Raw genomic sequence first — 20,535 nt, 5'->3', positions numbered from 1 at the left:
AGTTTTCTTTATGATAAGGATAGGATAGCTTTTATTGTTTCTTTTCTGTCCGGTGAAGCCCTTGAATGGGCGGAGACCAGATTTCCACCTAAAATTAGAATGAACTCTACATATGAGAAATTCACCCATGAGTTTGAAAGGACTTTTAATCAGGTCACAAATAAATCCTGTGTTTCTAGTGGACTTTTTGATTCAAAACAGGGAGATAGATCCATTGCTGAGTTTTCTGTTGATTTCCAGGTTAAAGCAGCCGTTTCCGGGTGGAACGAGTCAGCACTAAAAACCGCTTATCTCCAAGCTCTGAAAGAACCGGTCAGGAACGAGCTTACATTTTATGAAGAGCCAGCTAACTTGGAGGACCTCATAGAGCTTGCTATAGGATTAGATATAGAACTACAAACCAGATCCAGTTCCCTTCAGTGCCAGGTTGGTCTCAGCTCACATATCCTCGACTCTCACTTAGCTCTGTCTGTTAAAGGACTCAAAATAGGCCCACGAGTTAAACCTCAAACAGTTAGTGTTCCCCGCCAACCTGATCAGACACCTGAACCCGTCACCTTTGTTTCAAAACCTGTTCCTATGCCTAATTATCTAGCCCCTGAACCTGAAATCTGTTCTGGAACTCTTGTTTTTCAACCAGTTAGCCTTTTGCCAGAATCTGCCTGTAATCCTGTAAGCTCAGCTCCGAAGACTCCTCGGTGTAAGAAAAGGCGTCACCTTAAGTCAGCTCTGTGCCGTCTAGAGACCCCTGGGTCAGCTCTGTGCCGTCTAGAGACCCCTGAGTCAGCTCTGTGCCGCCTAGAGACCCCTGAGCCTGCCCTGTGCCGTCCAAAGACCCCGGAGCTTAAAATTAAGAGGGCTTCAGAAACTAGAGTTGGTGATGACATGCCTCCAAGAATCCCTCAGCAGAGGCCACTAACCGTCAAGAGCCCTCTACAAATGCCTCAAGCCACCTCAGAGACTGAACTTGAGCCTCCATGGGTGTTTTCTCCTGTCCCTGAGACGGGGCCACAGTCGGTGGTCCCTCCAGTTCCAGAGGTGGAACCATAGTCGGTGGTCCCTCCAGTTCCAGAGGTGGAACCACAGTCGGTGGTCCCTCCAGTTCCAGAGGTGGAACCACAGTCGGTGGTCCACCCAGTTCCAGAGGTGGAACCACAGTCGGTGGTGTCACCTGCTCCTGAGGCGGAACCACAGTCGGTGGTGTCACCTGCTCCTGAGGCGGAACCACAGTCGGTGGTGTCTCCTGTCCCTGAGGTGGAGCCACAGTCGGTGGCCTCCCCAGTTCCTGAGGCTGATCCACAGTCGGTGGTTTCGCACGTTCCTTAGATGGAGCCACAGTCGGTGGCCTCCCCAGTTCCTGATGCGGATCCACAGTCGGTGGTTTCGCATATTCCTGAGGTGGAGCCGCAGTCGGTGGCCTCCCCAGTTCCTGAGGCGGATCCACAGTCGGTGGTTTTGCATGTTCCTGAGGTGGAGCCACTGTCGGTGGTCTCCCCTGTTCCAGACCCAGAGCCGCAATCGGCGGGCTCTCCTGTTCCAGACCCAGGCCGCAATCGGCGGGCTCTCCTGCTCCTGAGCCGCAATCGGCGGGCTCCCCTGCTCCTGAGCCGCAATCGGCGGGCTCCCCTGCTCCTGAGCCACAATCGGCGGGCTCCCCTGCTCCAGAGCCACAATCGGCGGGCTCCCCTGCTCCAGAGCCGCGATCGGCGGGCTCCCCTGCTCCAGAGCCGCGATCGGCGGGCTCCCCTGCTCCAGAGCCGCGATCGGCGGGCTCCCCAGTTCCAGACCCGGAACCGCAATCGGCGGGCTCCCCTGTTCCAGTCCGTGAGCTGCTGTCGGCGGTCTTCTCAGAGCCTGTTCCAGCCCCACAGTCGACGGTCACCTCAGAGTCTGTTCCTGAGCCGCCGAAGAGGGGACGGGATACCCCGTGGGGGTACCTACTGAAGGTTTGGAAGCTGCTTCCAAACCTTCAGTAGGTGCTGCTTCGCCTCTGGCCCCGCGGCCGGCCCCCAGAGCGTCGACTTCGCCTCCGGCCCCGCAGCAGACCCCCGGAGCGTCGGCTTCGCCTCCGGCCCTGCGGCAGACCCCCGGAGCGCGGAACCCTGTCTCTGGTCTGAAGATCTGGAAGAGCTGCATCACAGGAAACCAGTCTCAAGCCTGAAGCTCTAGGAGGGCCTAACCTGCTAGTCTGCCCTGGTGAGCCAACCCGAAAATTCCTATGTGGATGTAACCTAAGACTTCTATGTGGAGTTTCCCTGAAGGTACCTACGTTGAATCAGCTTCAAGAATCCTATGTGGATTTTCCCCGTTGTTCCCTGCTAAGAGCTGGAAGCTCAGCCTGAAGATTCCTTCGTGTTTTTCCCCTGTTGTTCTCTGCAGTGAGCTGGAAGCTCAGCCAGAAGAATCCTTTGTGCTAAACCCCTGTTGTTCTCTGCTGTGAGCTGGAAGCTCAAATCTAGGACTGCCATGCTAAGCCTGAAGCTAGATGTTTAGCCTCTCATGAACTCTGCTAACCAACAGTCTCCAGTCCCAGTCAAGACTCCAGTGAACCAGCCCCTGACCAATTCCAGTCCCAGTGCATTAACCTTGTGTTTCAGAACTTTTATTAAACATTTGAACTTTTTCCCTGCCTCCTCCGTGTGTGTTCTGCATCTTGGGCTTGCCTCCATAACCCATCATGACACCTATAAGATCATATCAGGTTTCCTGTATTTATTCATCTATTTTGTGGGACATTTATTTTTCTCAGTTAACCTATACCTAAAACTGCATTGGCTTCTTACAGAAGAAAATGTAATTTTTTTGCCAGACGTTTTGTGTCTGTTTTTCCCCCCCATATAAAATGTTCTAGATCTGCTACTGTGTCGACAAACATAAATATGATGTTACAAAATTCTATATTGTCATTGCATATTATAGCTGTCACATTACTGTTTCTCTGTAAAAGATTGTACTTTTTCCGATAAACACCTTAATTTTACACCACAGTATATTTCCACATTTATGTCATTAAATAAATTATGAAAGCAAATTCCTCATATGTGTAAAACACTACTTGTCAATCAAGCTTTCTCTGATTCTGAATTTCAGATCTAGTGCATAAAGTATCTATCTTGTTATAGAGATTTCAGGAGGCGTGATGTTACAGTCTAATACAATTTATGTTATTACTTTATGACATAAAGTAAGATAATTAAGGTTTTGTGCAAGCTTAGGATCAGCTTCTCTTCTTTGTGGAATTAATGATGCAGTACAATTTTAGGGAACTGCGCATATCCTTAGCTGTGATAATAGGTGTGCTTAGTAAAGGTTGTAAAGGTTTTCAGTACATTATAAAAGAATGCTGTATTTATTTTACTCCTGTCAATTTATTTTCCACATCAACTTAAGAAGACAACAAGACAGCAGGGGAGAGCTCTCAGAAATTGCACAAGAATAGAAATGACATATTTGCATTCTATCAATATCATTCAAAAAGCTTCTAATAATTAAATGGGTGTGATTTCAAATAAAAAGAACTTCACCATTTTCTTAGTAGTCAATGGCTTCAATACAACACTGGCACATTGGAATAGATTAGCAAGTCATAAGGAAAGAGATGGATGGCTTGTAACAGTAATGAGAAACATTAGCTATTTAAACATATTTCGGAAAAAATTATCTGCTACCAACTTGCAAACCAACATTCATCTGTGGCATACCATATTTTTATGGTATGCCACAGATAACCTTTCCTTCCTTCCCTCCATAAATAAAAAAAATAAAATTAATTTGATTTGATCAAATTTTTTCAGCTTCTGGTTTTCCGTGGATTTTTTGTTTTCGTGTTTTTATTATGTTTTTTCTTCTATCCAAAAGTTTTCTTTATTAGAACTGTTTTTTTTTTGGAAACTAATATAATGTAAAAATGTATTCCCATTCTGTATAATAACAGTTACTTTTGCAGGTTTACTAGCACTATATAGATAGACACAAGGCACACACAAATACCAAGGTCCAGGGATTAAAACTGTATTTTAAACAAAATATACAAAATGTGTTAATTCCTTCGTATACTGTAAGAGGACTCCAATGAAGCAAAAATGCCCTCACCTAACAGCTTTAAAGCTTAGTATCAAAAAAGGTCTTATTGAGAGTCACTTGGTACAGTTGGTTTTTGGGAATTACAATCACCTGGGGAAACGTCATCATGCCAGGAGAATGTAATGAAAAAATCCTGCTGTGACTAACATTGTTTGGTTAAACAATGTACCCGGCTCCTAATGAATGCCTCTTTATGAATGAAAAGTATTGGTTTTTGGGTCAGGTACTTACATTTTGGACTATAAATTTGCTGTGGAGTTCTTTATGTAAAGTAAAATAGACTGAAGAGCGTATCCTGGTTTTACAATGCCTCTGTACAAGATTACAGTGTTTTCCTGATTTCCCTGCCATTCACCCTCTCATAAATCACCATAGTTACTGCTTTCCTGCTGACTTCTTTAAAGTTAGTGAGGCAGATCATTCCAATACACTTCTACAGTGTCCATGTCACAGATTTCTGTCTCCTAGCAGAGCTATGCATAGCTATAGCCAAAACCATAAAACAGATTTTAGATCAAACATTTGCAATGCTTGTTTTTGTTATAGCTAAATGTTAGTATCCTTGGTGTAAATTCTTACATTGCCCAAGATTGTGCAAATGGAGTCAAGATCTTTATCAAGTATGCTAACAAAGTTCTCTATGTCTGTAGTTTCAACATTTTTGGTATTTGTTTTTTTAGTTTGTTTGTAGTTTTTCTTTTTTTTGTCAGCACTGATGCATTGCTCATGTCTCAATTCCCACTTCTCTTTCATCATATGAAAAGGGTACTGGGGCCCTACCCTCCCTGATAAAAGAGGTGGAATTATACAATAATTTTTTTTTTTACAATTTCAGGTATATAACTCAGTTTATCTTATAAAAATGTGCCTTTATATAATATATGTGCATTTATTTAAATATATAAAAACGTAAAAAACTTTTTTTAAGACATTGTAACCTCTGTAGAATATTCTTTTGTGAAGTATACCGGTACCCTAAACCAAGTGAGGATATGCTACATTTTAGTTCAGGTTCCACATAGGCCTATATATATATATATAAGTATTTTTCTACAATCTTTCTTTATTTTTATCATAGTACCTTTAGATTAACTTCTTAAGTACTAAAAGTAAGAACTGTTTTATTGTCAATTATTATTGTGTCTGATACCCTTCTTTTCTGCACAGATAATTATGTAGCATAACCTAACAGAAAATTGCTCATTTACATTATCTGTGAGACTGTCTATTTGAGAAGGAGATTCAATCATTAGGATTTATTACATTCCTCGTCATGCGGTTAATCCCATTTATTATACAGGTGTAGCTAGATACAAATATCATTTTTACATCAGCTCCATCAAGAAATTTTTTCATCAGCCACCACTAAATGTCAAATAAATTTTATTGGATAGAAATTCAGTTGTGTATTCCTTTAGAGCTGTTTTACCTAATGATACGTAGCCTGATAAACCAGACTAAATGTGAGATTAAATGTGTAATTTAGTCTGGCCTGATGAATGAGACATTGGAAGATTGCTATTGAGAACAACCCATTGTTTTTCAAACCGCTGTCTGTGCCTTTTGGCCAACGCTCTGACCAATGAGCGCAACTGACTGTGACGTAATAAGTGTGGCAGAAAGCTGGTGGGCGAGTTTAAACAAACAGCATGTGATGTGAGCAGTGGATAACTTGTTGAGATCATGGTGTTGGAAGATTTTTGTTGTTTGTGCAAAAAAGACATGTGAGTAGCCTGTGTACTACACCAGTCTAATTAACTTTTCCAAAGTTGAAATCAACCAATGTCAGTGGCATAAAGATTACAGAACTTTGGAGTGAACGCTTTGATTACATCGGAGAAATCCAATCGAGTCTGTCGAGCTTGTGCAACGTTGTTGAATAGACTGGAAAGAAATCTGCCAATTTATTAGAGGTGGATTGAAAATGAGGTGGGAGTAGGTGTCCTCGCAGAACGAACAGCTGCTGAAAAGACAACCTGGGGGTCTACTCCGTCGAAAACACAGAGACTTGAAGATGCGCCACCACAACACAGACGGGCCAAAGATATCTGTCGCTCTACCGCTGAATATAGCTGAGGTAAATTGACATTACAGTATCAGTATATCATTACGACCTGTGACGGCAAACCTATCTGCTTAGTTTTCTAACACAGTCGTGAACCGTAGTTTTAGTTCCTTGTTGTGCTTTCTCCAGCATTGCGCAGCTTTGTCGTCATGCCCTCAAAACACTTTGCATCCAAAAATTCAAAACACATCTCTGCGTTGTAATTGGCCAGCCTGTTCTAGGGCCTGGGGCATTGTTCGAGGCTACACCCACTTGCTGGCAAAAATTATTTTGGCCGCTGGCAGGGGGGCTAGTTTACTAGGCTAAACAATACCTACATTTGTAAATAATTTCTAGCCTTTACTTGGACAGGGTTTTAAAGTAGAAAGGAACTAAAGAGAACCACAAAGTAATTAAATGGTCAGAGCATCCTTAGTTCACTTTTTCTCTTGTTCAAGAAGTAAAGTGATGCTCTGGAAGTTTCTGTGACTTACAGATTCAGTTTGTAATACCCCTTTCCCCGTATTGTGATTCACAGCCTTTAAGCCCTTTCTATACTGAGTCATTCATAATCAATCTTTCCAACCTGTAATGCACCGTTCCCACCTCCCTGTTTTGGCTGAGTGAGGATTGGCTCCTTTTCTATCACTTGGCCAGTTACTCCTGCTCATAAAGTTATGGTTTGTTTAACACGAGGACACAACCTTTGGTGTCAAGTAGAGGGGTAGTGGCTTTTCTCTTTGCTACTAATCCCTCAGTGAGTGCTGCCACCTTAGCAGAAGTACGATTGCAACCAGGTCACAGCCAATTAGCTTCCCTTTTTAACCCCCCTTGTATACATAATGCAGTCATCCATCAATCGGCTCTCTCAGACATCAGCCAATCCACATGTTCACAGTATAGCTAAGGTCGGCCAACGAGAAGCCTCTGTTTATTTAACAAGTGCTCTAAGTGCTTATCAATCAAATTCATCAATTTGACTAAAGATAAAATATATCTTTATCCAGTCCAATCAGTTTGTATATTAAGAAAAAGTATTAAGAATTTGTGTTAATAACTTAAAATTAAGAAAGACATATATCATATATTATCATATATTTCAGTGCAACCCTCTGTTCAAGATTTTAATTTACATGTTTTTATAACTAAAAATCTTTAATATGCGGTTAATGAATATGATATAAAAAATTATCAGTTCACCCGTCTTCATTTCTGCCCCTTTTGTTACTATTTTTGTAGTTTTTAATTCAAAAGTAGCCTATGTCACAATTTTTAACTATGACACTCAGCATTTTATAGTGGTTTTCTTTGGGTTGTTGATTCATATCATTCTGTCTCTGAAGCTCTTGACAAAAGCATTTTTTTTATCTGACTAAGACAGCTGACCGGCTAAGGGTTAATGCTGAATAGCATTGTTCTTTTGTGCTAAAATGAGTGTTTGTGATAGAAAGTTGAAGAACTGGGGAATATACAGTCAAACTCATTTCCATCTTGCACACTTTTTTCATTGTGTACTCTGATGAAAACATGTCACATACTATATCCGAATGTGAGCAATTGAAGAGCATTTTGTGAAGCACTAAAACCGCTTTTAAGTGGTGTGCTTCCTGCTGTTGTATATTTTGCACATTGGGATAAAGGTAGTACAACCGATGATTTTTACTGTATGATGATATCCTTTAAGCATATTTAAGAATCAACTTAAAATCTGGGACTTAGTTTATTGTGAAAAACTAAAAGGTTTGATTGATAGTAATTATTATACTCTAATATTATCAGGAAGCAAGTTAGGCTACCTGTAATTAGGCTGTTCAGCACATGGAGGGGAAAGGCTTTTATCAGTACAGGTAACATAGTGTAACGTATTTGCCAACAATATGAGATAGTTCTTTAGCTCTTTATATTACTCTCTTTAAAATCAAACATTTACATGCAGTTGAAAACATTCAGATAGTAATGGCAAAACATGGTTAGTTTATGGTAGGTCAGGTCACAAGATTTAAGTCAATAATAGGCACACCTGTAGATGCATCTAAAGGAAATCCTTATGTCACATCCCGTCAAAATCAAAAACTTCCTCAAGCCTGTTTCACTTTGGATACAGTTTCCATATGACTTATGTTTCATTGTTTTAAACAACATTATGAAATCAAGAAACCTAATAATTGATGATGCCCACCCATAATCCCATTAAGGAAATCCCTGGGTAGGCTTGTCCCGATCCGATCCACGTATCGGATCGGACGCCGATATTGGCAAAAAAATGCATATCGGCAAAGCATGTAAAAATGCCGATCCAGACTGCCGATCCAGTTTAAAAAAAAAAATCTGGTCCGTATTTTCCAGTTTCACCGATTGAAACGATCCATTCCACTATTTTGCGCCAGTGTTCCCCGAATCCGGTCCGCATTTTCCAGAACACCTTCAACACACCCACAGGTCTTTTTGGGTCTGTCTCCCGGCCTAACCATTAAAACAGGTGAATTGGAAGATAGCGGGGAAAATGTCAACCGTGTGGGATTATTTTATCCTGCACGATGTGTAGATGGAGACTAGGTGTGGAGGAGATTGGGAAGTTTAAGGCATTTTTGTGTAATAGTTCACTATTATTTGCACTGATTTTTTTTTAAGCAGTGTCTTTTTTTCAAGAGTAGAGTCCTGATTCTAAGTTAACAGAATATTTTCCACTCTTGTCTGTTTTGCATTTTTAGTAAAACTTACAGTAATACTTGCACCTTTAACTGTTTACGGTTTTACTGTTCACTGTGCAATTTCAGATTGCTGTTCATAATTTTGTCTAGTTTGTGTTTATCTCCTTAATAAATAGGTAAGTTTGTTGTTACCAATCATTGTGTTTTATTCAATCTCACCTAATTCAGCTGGCTAGATGTTATCAAGAGTACTAAAACCCTTTTCAACATGAGTCTTACAACTAAGGCTAAATACTTTAACTTAAACTTAAATACATGCTCGGATAGGCTGGTATCGGCCAGTATCGGTATCGGATCGGAAGTCCAAAAACAATATCGGTATCGGATCGGAAGTGCAAAAACCTGAATCGGGACATCTCTATCCCTGGGATTGATGTAGTTTTGTGTGAATTATGCATTTATACCTTTAGATTAAAAGCTACAAGATTTTTTTAAGATCTTGGATGAGGCTGAGAGTGTGTCACTAACCACGGTTATATATTAAATGTTTAACATAAGCTCATAGCCATTTACAGAGAAAACGTATTTTGTCCAACATCAATGTAAAGCACCACATTAGAGTTTACGAACACTTAACTACATATATATTTTTTCCCTTATTTCTTCTGTGGGTTGACAATAGTTAAAGGAAATTCTTTAGCCATAGTTCTCGTTGTAACATATGTGACATGTCATAAGTAAGAACAAGTCGGCAGAAAACAAGAGAGAAAGCAGCAAAAACCATCAAATCCTGGGGAGGGAAAAAAAAGTAATTTTTGGGGTTTTTTTCACGCAATGTGCAAGTTGAAGATATAAAGTAACCAGTGCTTTAAATCAGGGTTAGTAATGGTGTTTAAACTCCACTTGTTTTAACCGTGAAATCTCAACCAGCTGCATTTCCAGATCGGGGAGAGGGCAAACCTGCAGCTAACTTATAAAACAAACCTACACAGGAATAACAAGGATGTGTAAGGGTGAGGAATGATAAAGAAAACCAAATAAAACAAAGAAAATCTATTGGAATGCTGTTAAATAAAATCAATCAGTCTGTATTTTCATCCTTTTCTCCTCACATTTCTTCATTCTAAACCGACTTTAACTTCTCCACAATCCCTTAACTTTGCCTTAAGGAGGGTGAGACACACTGAATAAATTTTCATAATAATCCACCTAATATGATGGGTAAAAAAGAATAAGATTTTTTCTCCTTGGAGATATTTTTTCTTTATTATCTTATTCTAAACCTTGGGCGTCTTTCTTCCAGGTTTACCTTAAATCTCCATACTGTTAATTTATTTTTTTTAAACTACCAAGCTAATTAGCTAAGTAATATTTCTTGTTTGTAATTCAACTTGACAAAAAATTTTTTATGAACTTTTCCCTTTTCTGTTCAATTCAGTTTATTTATATAGCTCCAATTCACAACACATGCCATCTCAAGGCACTTTACAGAGACAATTCAACCAGATCATAAAGTCAGGTTGGTTCCAAGATTTCTTTCTAAATAAAACCAGCTGATTGCATTGACTATATGTCAACTAGAGAACCAACACATCCAGATAACTGAGTTAACACTGCTGAATATTGTCAAGACAATGTCGATTGGAATAAACCAATTTCCTTAGTATTTTCTTTAAATTTTACTATATCTGCTACTAAAGATGCACATCCAGTTTTGACGGCAAAGATCTTCCTTCCTTCCATGGTTCCCAGTACATCACAGTTTCAGTACTATATTTTTTGACAGAATGTAATTGCATTACACTTGAAATTTAATATCTAAAAACATATATGCATCCAGGCAATGTTTAGCAGCTGCATATTGCAACCATCAATTACTCGACGTTGTATTGAATTTGTTACACAGCACTGTTGTTATCAAGAAACAAAAAGGATACACTGTACTGTACTGTTTATTATGTACTGTACAGTAAATATTGTTGGATACATAGAACTGTATAGTTTTCCTTGTAAAGCCACTGAAGGCAGCTAACCAGAAGCAAAACACTGAAGGGGTATTATTTAGGAGTTGTTTGATGTTTAAAAAAAAAAATTACGATTACACTAGGCAAGTCTGGTTGGGAATAAGTATCTGTTAAAAAGGCGAAACTATTTTAAAGAAAGGACAATTTTGAAATGGCAAGAAAGCCAAATGCAACAAGGTAAAAAAGGCAAGATAAAGGGATGGGTTGAATTACTTAGAATGTCTTAATTAAGGTGAGATAAGAGAAAATAAAAGCTTGACTGCGTGCTAGTCATTAATAAGACCCTCCACGGAAATAAAAAGGGCCTAAAAGAGAGGAAAAAACAATATAATGAAACAGTAAAGAAGGCTCAGGTTACTCAGAAGAATATGGTGTTAATAACATTATTACAAATTATGCAACATTTAGTAGTGTTAGCCAGCTCAGTGGCAACAGTTCAGCAGGATTTTATGTAAGGAGCAGAAAAGCAAGGAAATTTCACAAAATTAAACAATATGGATAAAAGAAACTTAAAGGGAAACTGCAAGATGATGCAGCCTACAGCAGATAACAGAATAATAGTATTAACTGTAATTCTTTTGCAACATGAAAGCAAGCCAAGTAAAATGCATATACAAGTTAAATACCTGTTAACTCCAAGCCACGGCTCAGGTTATCCCGAGCAATTTCTATAGTCATGTTGCTGTATGCTTAAACTGCTGGAGGACATAGGGGCCCCTTTTTTTACCATTTTGCTTCATTCTATCTCTTTTCTCACACTCTGCAAAATTTGTTGGGGCAATATCCAACACTATACCATCTCTGCATACCTCTCTGTCATCTGGCCTGTTCCTCTTTGGTTGCGACACCACCCTGGAGAGAAATATCAGTTGTGCTGCTGCCATCAACACCTTTGTTTATAGATGTTCGAAATCAGCATGTTTTTAAGAGTAGTCCTGTTTCTTTGACTGTGACTGGCTGGATGTGCTCTCTTCATCCTCTGACATGAGAGCTGGCACGGAGCTTGTCTGCCTGCCTATGTGTTTCCAGGACGGGGCCGCCTGTGAAGCTGGTTTACAATTGACTTTTGTATCTCTGCTTCTTTTTCTATTTCTGCTTCTGTCTCCTTGAACCTCAGTGTGCCTAGGCAGATGGCCGCTCACACCAATCTGGTCATACTGGAGGTTTCTTCCTGTTAAAAGCGAGTTTTTCCTCTCCACTCTTGCTACAAGCATGCTTAGTGAGGGATTGCCTGCAAGTCGATGCGTCGATGCAATCAACTGGTTTTCCTTAGATAGAAAACTTTGAATCAATTTGACTGAATTATCTTGTTGAATTGTAAAGTGCCTTGAGATGACATATTTTGTGAATTAGCACTATATAAATAAACTGAACTGAATTGAACTGAAACCCAATGACAGGAAAAAAATTCACAAATGTACGTAAGTATGTAAGTTTTATGAGGTTAAAGTACAAAAAACTAATTATTCACCTCTTTTCTCAAAGTACATTTCATATCGTCATGATTTTATTTAACAGAAAGTCATAAAAAAGACATTTAGAATAAACTTTCAAATTAAGATGAAAAATATGAGTTCTAAACATATACAGTACATTTTTTAGCAGGCTATAAAGTGGAAACATAAGCCTACCTAACACAAAGGCAGGAAAGCCACAAAAACTGCTTAATGCCAACAGAAATAATTGCAACTTGATCAAAAAAGTTAGCTCTGATGCATTTGCACTAATGCTGAAGAGATTAATTTAGTCTGTGATGGCATGCTGTGTTATGTTGGTATCAACCCACATTATACAGGTGCTGGTCATAAAATTAGAATATCATGAAAAAGTAGATTGATTTCAGTAATTCCATTTAAAAAGTGAAACTTGTATATTATATTCATACATTACATACAAACTCATATATTTCAGATGTTTATTTTGTTTAATTTTGATGATTACAAATGACAACAAATGAAAATCTCAAATTCATCATATCAGAAAATTAGAATATTGTGAAAAGGTTCAAAATTGATGGCCCCTGGTGCCACACTCTAATCAGCTAATTAACTCAAACCACCTGCAAAAGCCTTTAAATGGTCTTTCAGTCTAGTTCTATAGGCTACACAATCATGGGGAAGACTGCTGACTTGACAGTTGTCCAAAAGACGACCATCGACACCTTGCACAAGGAGGGCAAGACACAAAAGGTCATCGCTAAAGAGGCTGGCTGTTCACAGAGCTCAGTGTCCAAGCACATTAATAGAGAGGCGAAGGGAAGGAAAAGATGTGGTCGAAAAAAGTGTACAAGCAAGAGAGATAACCGCACCCTGGAGAGGATTGTGAAACAAAACCCCTTCAAAAATGTGGGGGAGATTCACAAAGAGTGGACTGCAGCTGGAGTGAGTGCTTCAAGAACCACCACACACAGACGTATGAAAGACATGGGTTTCTGCTGTCGCATTCCTTGTGTCAAGCCACTCTTGAACCACAGACAGCGTCAGAAGCGTCTTGCCTGGGCTAAAGAGAAACAGGACTGGACTGCTGGTGAGTGGTCCAAAGTCATGTTCTCTGATGAAAGTAAATTTTGCATTTCCTTTGGAAATCAAGGTCCCAGAGTCTGTAGGAAAAGAAGAGAGGCACTTCATCCACGTTGCTTGAAGTCCAGTGTAAAGTTTCCACAGTCAGTGATGGTTTGGGGTGCCATGTCATCTGCTGGTGTTGGTCCATTGTGTTTTCTGAGGTCCAGGGTCAACGCAGCCACATACCAGGAAGTTTTAGAGCACTTCATGCTTCCTGCAGCTGACCAACTTTTTGGAGATGCAGATTTCATTTTCCAACAGGACTTGGCACCTGCACACAGTGCCAAAGCTACCAGTACCTGGTTGAAGGACCATGGTATCCCTGTTCTTAATTGGCCAGCAAACTCTCCTGACCTTAACCCCATAGAAAATCTATGGGGTATTGTGAAGAAGAAGATGCAATACACCAGACCCAACAATTCAGAAGAGCTAAAAGCCACTATTAGAGCAACCTGGGCTATCATAACACCTGAGCAGTGCCACAGACTGATCGACTCCATGCCACGCCGCATTGCTGCAGTAATACAGGCCAAAGGAGGCCCAACTAAATACTGAGTGCTGTACATGCTCATACTTTTCATGTTCATACTTTTCAGTTGGCCAACATTTCTATAAATCCTTTGTTTTTATTGGTCTTCAGTAATATTCTAATTTTCTGATATGATGAATTTGAGATTTTCATTTGTTGTCATTTGTAATCATCAAAATTAAACAAAATAAACATCTGAAATATATGAGTTTGTATGTAATGTATGAATATAATATACAAGTTTCACTTTTTAAATGGAATTACTGAAATCAATCTACTTTTTCATGATATTCTAATTTTATGACCAGCACCTGTAAGCCCATTGACATTTGAATGTTTCTTCTAGTATGTAGGGCAGGGATAATGTGTTTTTATTCTTGTTTTTTATTGTTGATCTTTGTAAACTATAGCTCTAAGGTATGTATGTAAATGTATATTGAGCATGTGCAGAAATATTTTCTCCAAGGAATACCCTTGTGCAGTATGTCTGTGTAACAAGCACAAAAAGGCTTCCTAGTACTCTGTATAGATAGCAGATATGGCAAGGTAATTTAGTCCAACCATCAGCAGAGATGGCAAAAGTACTCACTTTCCGTACTCGAGTAAAAGTACAGATACTTGTGTTAAAAAATACTCTGGTAAAAGTGGAAGTACTGATTAAACTTCTTTACTCAAGTAAAAGTAACAAAGTAAAGGCTTGTAAATTTACTTAAAGTATAAAAGTAAAAGTAGAAACCACTTTTTTCATGCCGTTGCCTACATTTTAAATGGATGTCTGCCAATTGGACTAGATCTCCATTGTGTTCATTTTCAATCATCTCGTCGTCCATGCTACTTTGCTAACGCCACCGCCACCAAGCTGCAATGATTTGCCGTGAATGAATACCGCCGAATCTGTCGATTCATCTTGTAGTGGTGCGTCAAATGCAACGTAGATTCCCATCCAATTAGATTGAATTTGGTATTGATGACGTGAAAAATAATAACGGTAACTCCATTGAAATGATTCAAAACTAAAGTAACGAGCCAATTTTTTAAAATGTAAGGAGTAGAAAGTACAGATATTTGTGTAAAAATTTAAGGAGTAGAAGTAAAAAGTCGCCATAAAAATAAGTAGTAAAGTAAAGTCAAAATATCAGAAAAATCTACTTGAGTACAGTAACGAAGTATTTCTACTTCGTTACTTCCCATCTCTGACCATCAGCACTAGTACTACACACTTAAAAGGACCTTGGGTCTTATCAGAGAACTGCCTATCATGAAGAGTAATTATAAGTAATCCAAGGGGAAACTGAATCCAATATAATGGATATATTCCAAGAACAATAAACAAAATTCTGTCCTTTTAAAAAAGTTTGGATAATGATATGTACACAATTTTAAACATTTCCCCACTCACCATATGTTTTTTTTGTCTTTCAAGCTTGGGTTTTCCACCAGAGGACTAGGAGCTTGAGGGTCCCGTGCATTACTTTTGCCGTATTTGTGAGTTCAGGCAAGTGAATGAATACTTTTGGCAATATAGTCTATTATATGCGTAATTGATAAATTTTGAGAATAATTTGCAACACAAAAGCTCTACAAGTTTTATAGGGAGAGAATAAAGAGATGAGAAGTGAAGAGACTTTTCAGATACCAATTCTCCCTATAAAAATATTTTCAAAAAGTAATAGAATTTTTAAATCAGTAGAGCCCATCTACAGGACAGCAACATTGTTGTTTTCATGTCGTGGCTTTTGGACCCTCTGGGTCATCGTAGAAACTAGTAGCAAAGAAACCTCCCAAGCAACATCAGACATGATTACTACTGGCTGTCCTAAACGATGCCAGAAGGCGCTGAATGATGTCAAAACATAATTTGCATATTTAATAATGCTGTGATTCAGCCATATGAGCAAAACATATTTACGTAAGCAAAACAGAAAGTGATTAAAAACACTAAATATGTTTTTATTAAAAAATGTCCTTATATAATATAATTTACAGTATTAAATGACTTGTATTTGACCAGAGCCAAAACTAGATAAATCCATCTTTTATCAAATTCAACTTAAAGATAGTTAGAGGCTGTGTATGAATTAAATACAGGAAGAGATATATTTAAGTGCAACAATTTGAAAGACAAAAACAAGACAAAAAATTTTTTTTACAACCCGCTTTGGGGGGATGTAAATATAATGTATTAAGTAAAGAATTTTAAAACAGAACGTCCTTGATAAAATCATAAATGATGCATTTCCAAATGAAGCAAAGAGTCTTGACCTGAATGTGCATAACAACATTGTATAAATTATTATCTAGCACAAAAATGTAATAATAAACTTCCTTATTAGAGTTTATGATATTGATTACAACTTATACATTTTGAATTTTAATAAATACACTGAATCCCTATAAACAAAAGCATTAAAACAAAAGAAAAATCAATAAAGACAGGGATATGACGATCTGTTTCGGGGTTTGAGTGGAGGGGAAGTCTTTCATGAGGCCTGTAAAAATTCATTATGCTCTTATTATGCAGCCATTACCATTACAAAGTGCCACTTAAAAATGGCATTTAATTAACATTGCTCTCAGCTGAAGAAGATGTGAGCTGCAGCGGAAGTCATTGCACTTGGACCAACAAAAACACAAAACAATTAGGACTAAAAGACAGACATCGACACAAAAAATATAACCAATTAATTCCATTAGAATTTGATATATTTGGTGCTGAATTTATTTAATTTATTTATATATCTTAAAATTAGAAATATCTAAATACATAAGACATCCCAATAAGGAAATGCAGAAATTATAGTACTGTAAATAAGTGAAGACTTACCCTGCTGATTCCTCTACCTCTGTCTTCTCCATAATTTGTTCCCAGGATTTCAAAGAAGATATTGGGATTTGTGCCATTCTCAGTGAACTCCAAGAAACTTGTAAGGCCACTCACTCCAAACTGCAATCACACATAAAAATTGTATAAAATACCAGCTCATCAACCTTGGATTATTTCACAATTTTAAATCCCTTAGGGGGGCTTTCAACATTAAAACAAATACATGATCAAATAAAACAATGGACTAAACATCAAGATAAAAAAAAAGTGACCAGACTTATCCCATAGTTACTGCAAAAATCCTGTTTTTATATATGTTATATTGAATTTTAATAATAATTAGAAAGGGAAAATGGTAGTAGGCCCTATTTTATATAGTCTAAAGAGCACTTTCTGAATGCCTTTTTTTTTTTTCTTTTTTTTTTTTTTTACAAAAGTAACATATATAATACCACAAATATCATTTGTATTTTCTAGTTATTTTTTGTATTTATGTTTTGTGTTTAATTTGTGTTTCCATCATTTTACTTAATCAATTCAGCTGCACCTGTGACCAGGTTGAATCTGTGATGCCCTAGTCAGATCTGGGGGAGATATCCTTGGCACAATCTACCATCTTATAGGGACAGTGGCCAAATATTGTTAAGCATGCATATAAATACATGGAGGCATAGACACTAGTAAGTTCCATTTGTAATAGCTGTAATGGCATTTAGGCAAATTGGACTAGTCTGCCACATTAGCTTTACAGTTTTATTTTCTTTGTGTCATTGGATTCATTCCTCCTTGTGTTGATAATTCTCAGTGTACATATCCAGCAGGATTTTTCTCCAAAAAAGATTTGATGTATTTAATAAAATGTTCCTTTAACCCTTGGGCAGTGTTTTTGAAAAGTATATTATATAAAAATGTAATAAAATTATATTTTTATTATTTATGTAATTTTTAATGATAGATTTGTTAGGGACAAAAAATAAGAATGTTTCATCCTCGAGAGCTCGTTGGGAAAAACAATGAAAATATATATTTCAAGTATTTCTTCTAATCGACCTATCCCTATTACTCCGAGTATAAAATCACAAAGCTTTCTCACTGTAACAACGATCAGAAAATTTAACAGAAATCCTAAACCTAAATTGATGCAGTTTCTGAGACTGAAAAGGGGCTGCATCGAAAGCAAGATTTTGCCAACAGCTTGAATGAAACATTATTTAGGCTAAAGAGCAATTTTACCTGCATGAGTTTGTTCCCCACTTTGGATTTGCCAATGATAACCAAAAATACATCAACAGAGCTCTAATCATCAAATGTAAATTAGAAATCATCATTATCATAATGCCCTAACATAGCAAAATACTGATTAAATATCTAGGCACGCACAGTAAGTAAAGAACTCTGCTGATATACTGCGAAAATGGAACCGATGCCAGACTGCTGAACTAAAGTTTATTATACCTTAGGGCTTTTTAACACATATCTGTTCAGACACTCATCAGGGTTGGTTCAATAGCCAAAACTTGCTGATGAAAGGTTTGCTAAACCCCAGCCTGATCTCAAGGTGAAATACAAAGATAGCTATAGAAGCAATTGCAACACATTTATTATTTTCTGACACTAATCCAGAATTAGCATTTTATGTGGCTGCATCATTCAGTCAAAGTCCTATCCCTCCAGTCTTTTTGTATAAATATGAAAACAAAGGACCTCTCTACATTTGCAATTAATTGCAGTAAAAGTGTTTCCAATGACTGGTTCAAACCCAAGGTTAAAATACATAAATCAAACAAACTATCTCACGCAAATGAAAAGTAGGGGAAATTGTTGATCGATAAAGATATTTTTAAATGAAATAATGAAGGCCTTTGAATTATTACATGGCCTAAGAAGTCGACTGACTCTTATATTGTCATTTAAGTTTGATGAAATGTTAAATGAATGAGTTTTTTTTTATATTTTCTTAATTAAATAGCATCTCAGTGTAGAAATAAAGGTTCATGCATGTTCATGCTAAGTGGTACAGTGGGTAGCACTGCTGCCTTGCAGCAAGAAGGTTGTGGGTTTGATTCCCAGCACGGAGTTTGCATGTGTGGGTTCTCTCCGGGTACTCCAGCTTCCTCCCATAGTCCAAAAACATTACTGTTAGGTTAATTGGCTTCTCTAAAAGTCTCCTCAGGTTTGAGTGTGTGCGGAAATGTTTTTTTTTCCTGTTTGTCTGCGCCATCCCTGCGATGGACTGGCGACTGATCCAGGGTGTTCAGCACTCCTCGCCAAACCACTTGGGATTAAGCGTATCAGAAAATGGATGGAAGGTTTTGAAATTTAGAATATTCATCCATTATTCTATCCATCCATCTTGTCCTGCGTATTCTGTCAGGTGGTGGGGCCGGTGAGTATGTATCTCCAGAAGTCAATGGGCAAGAGGAGGTGTACACCCTGGACAGGTCACCAGTCAGGTCGCCAGGGCAAAACAGAGACATAAAACCATGCAGACACCCCCCCTCACGCCTAAGGACAATTTTAGAGATGCCAATTATCCTAACAGTCATGTTTTGGACTGTGGGAGGAAGCTGGTGAACCTGGAGAGAACCCAACCATGCTCAGGGAGAACATGCAAACTCCATGCAGAAAGACCCAAGGCTAGGAATCGAACCTGGAACCTTGCTTCAAGGCAAAAGTACTACAAACTGCACCACTGTGGAGCCAAGTTTAGAATATGTTAAGTAAAAAAGCACAACATTTCTTGTATGCGTAGAACAGTTACAGAACAGAGCATTAAACGGCTCTTATTTCTATATTTTTATGGATTTTAATTACTCTAAGGGCAAGAGGCTGACTAATAATTTAGAAATCTTAAAGTAAAAGGATTTTAAAATGTTAACATTATGAACGTATGAAAAAGATTTTTAAAAATGGATGTCAAAATTGATATTTTTTTATATGGTGAGTAGTATTATTTTTCACTTAAGATATATGCAGTAGTTTGCAATGAATTGTCGTGTTCAAGCACAAAAAGGAAAAGGTGTGGCCAAAAAGAACCTAAAGACGGGCATACACTGCAATATTTTTAATCGCTGTACTCAGCTACAGCTCAAACTGCACGATGAAAACGCAGGGTTTAAAATGTGACAGCTCACGATTTTCACCCACTGTACAGCCCGATGGGATCTGGAGAATTGGCCCAAAAAGGGCAAAAGCTTGTACAGTGCATGCACATCTTAACCCAAAAAAGCAAAAAAACAAAAGGCAACTAAGACACAGGAACACCAGGACAAGAACATAGAAATTAATAAAACATAATCCTTAATATGAGGCAAATCGCCTAAATAAACAGGAACTGATATGTAAAAAATTCACAATGAAAGAGACAGCAAAAAAAAGGGGTTAAAAAAACTTGGACTGTAAATAATGCATAAAAGAGTTAAAACATGAAAGAAACTTAAAATGACACATTATTAGAAGCAAAGTCCAGGAAACCAGTCATATAAGAAAGATGACAGTAGTTTTTATAGTATCTCTAAAATCAGTAATAGGCAGCACACTGATTTCATTAAGGTCCTTGTTTTTTCAGGGATTTAAACTTTCATTTGTTGTTCTACTTTTGGTCGTATCTTTTTTGTTATCTTAGTTTGAAAGGTTTCTTTAATGTTTACTTTATTTCTCTGTGTTCATTTTCGTGAGAGAAGGGTTGCCATATGATTAATCCCTTAAGGTTAAGGTTCTTACTTTTTTTTATCTTGTTCTGTTTTCTGTGTAGTTTGGTTTATTCTCATCGATCAGTGTTAGCCTTTACCCCCCCTGGTGTAAATGGACTGTTTAATT

At 38.0% G+C, this 20,535-nt stretch overlaps 1 protein-coding gene across 5 annotated transcripts in view; it reads right to left on the bottom strand.

Moving 5' to 3' along the window:
• grid2 (glutamate receptor, ionotropic, delta 2) overlaps nucleotides 1–20,535 on the bottom strand; it is a 594,833-nt gene that overhangs the window by 191,562 nt on the left and 382,736 nt on the right. For all 5 annotated transcript variants that reach the window (XR_005280492.1, XR_005280493.1, XM_038281457.1 and 2 more), the window contains exon 8: nucleotides 16,717–16,836. Coding sequence is in view for 3 of the 5 variants with exons in the window: in XM_038281457.1 (XP_038137385.1) it covers nucleotides 16,717–16,836 (120 nt within the window). In the remaining 2 variants the exon portion in view is untranslated. The remainder of the gene's footprint in view (nucleotides 1–16,716; nucleotides 16,837–20,535) is intronic.

The sequence above is a fragment of the Cyprinodon tularosa genome, unplaced genomic scaffold (genome assembly GCF_016077235.1).
Source record: "Cyprinodon tularosa strain WSP-4 unplaced genomic scaffold, ASM1607723v1 ctg171, whole genome shotgun sequence".
NCBI classification, from domain to species: Eukaryota; Metazoa; Chordata; class Actinopteri; order Cyprinodontiformes; family Cyprinodontidae; genus Cyprinodon; species Cyprinodon tularosa.
Note: the sequence above shows the minus strand (reverse complement) of the source record. Positions and strands in the feature narration are given on the sequence as shown.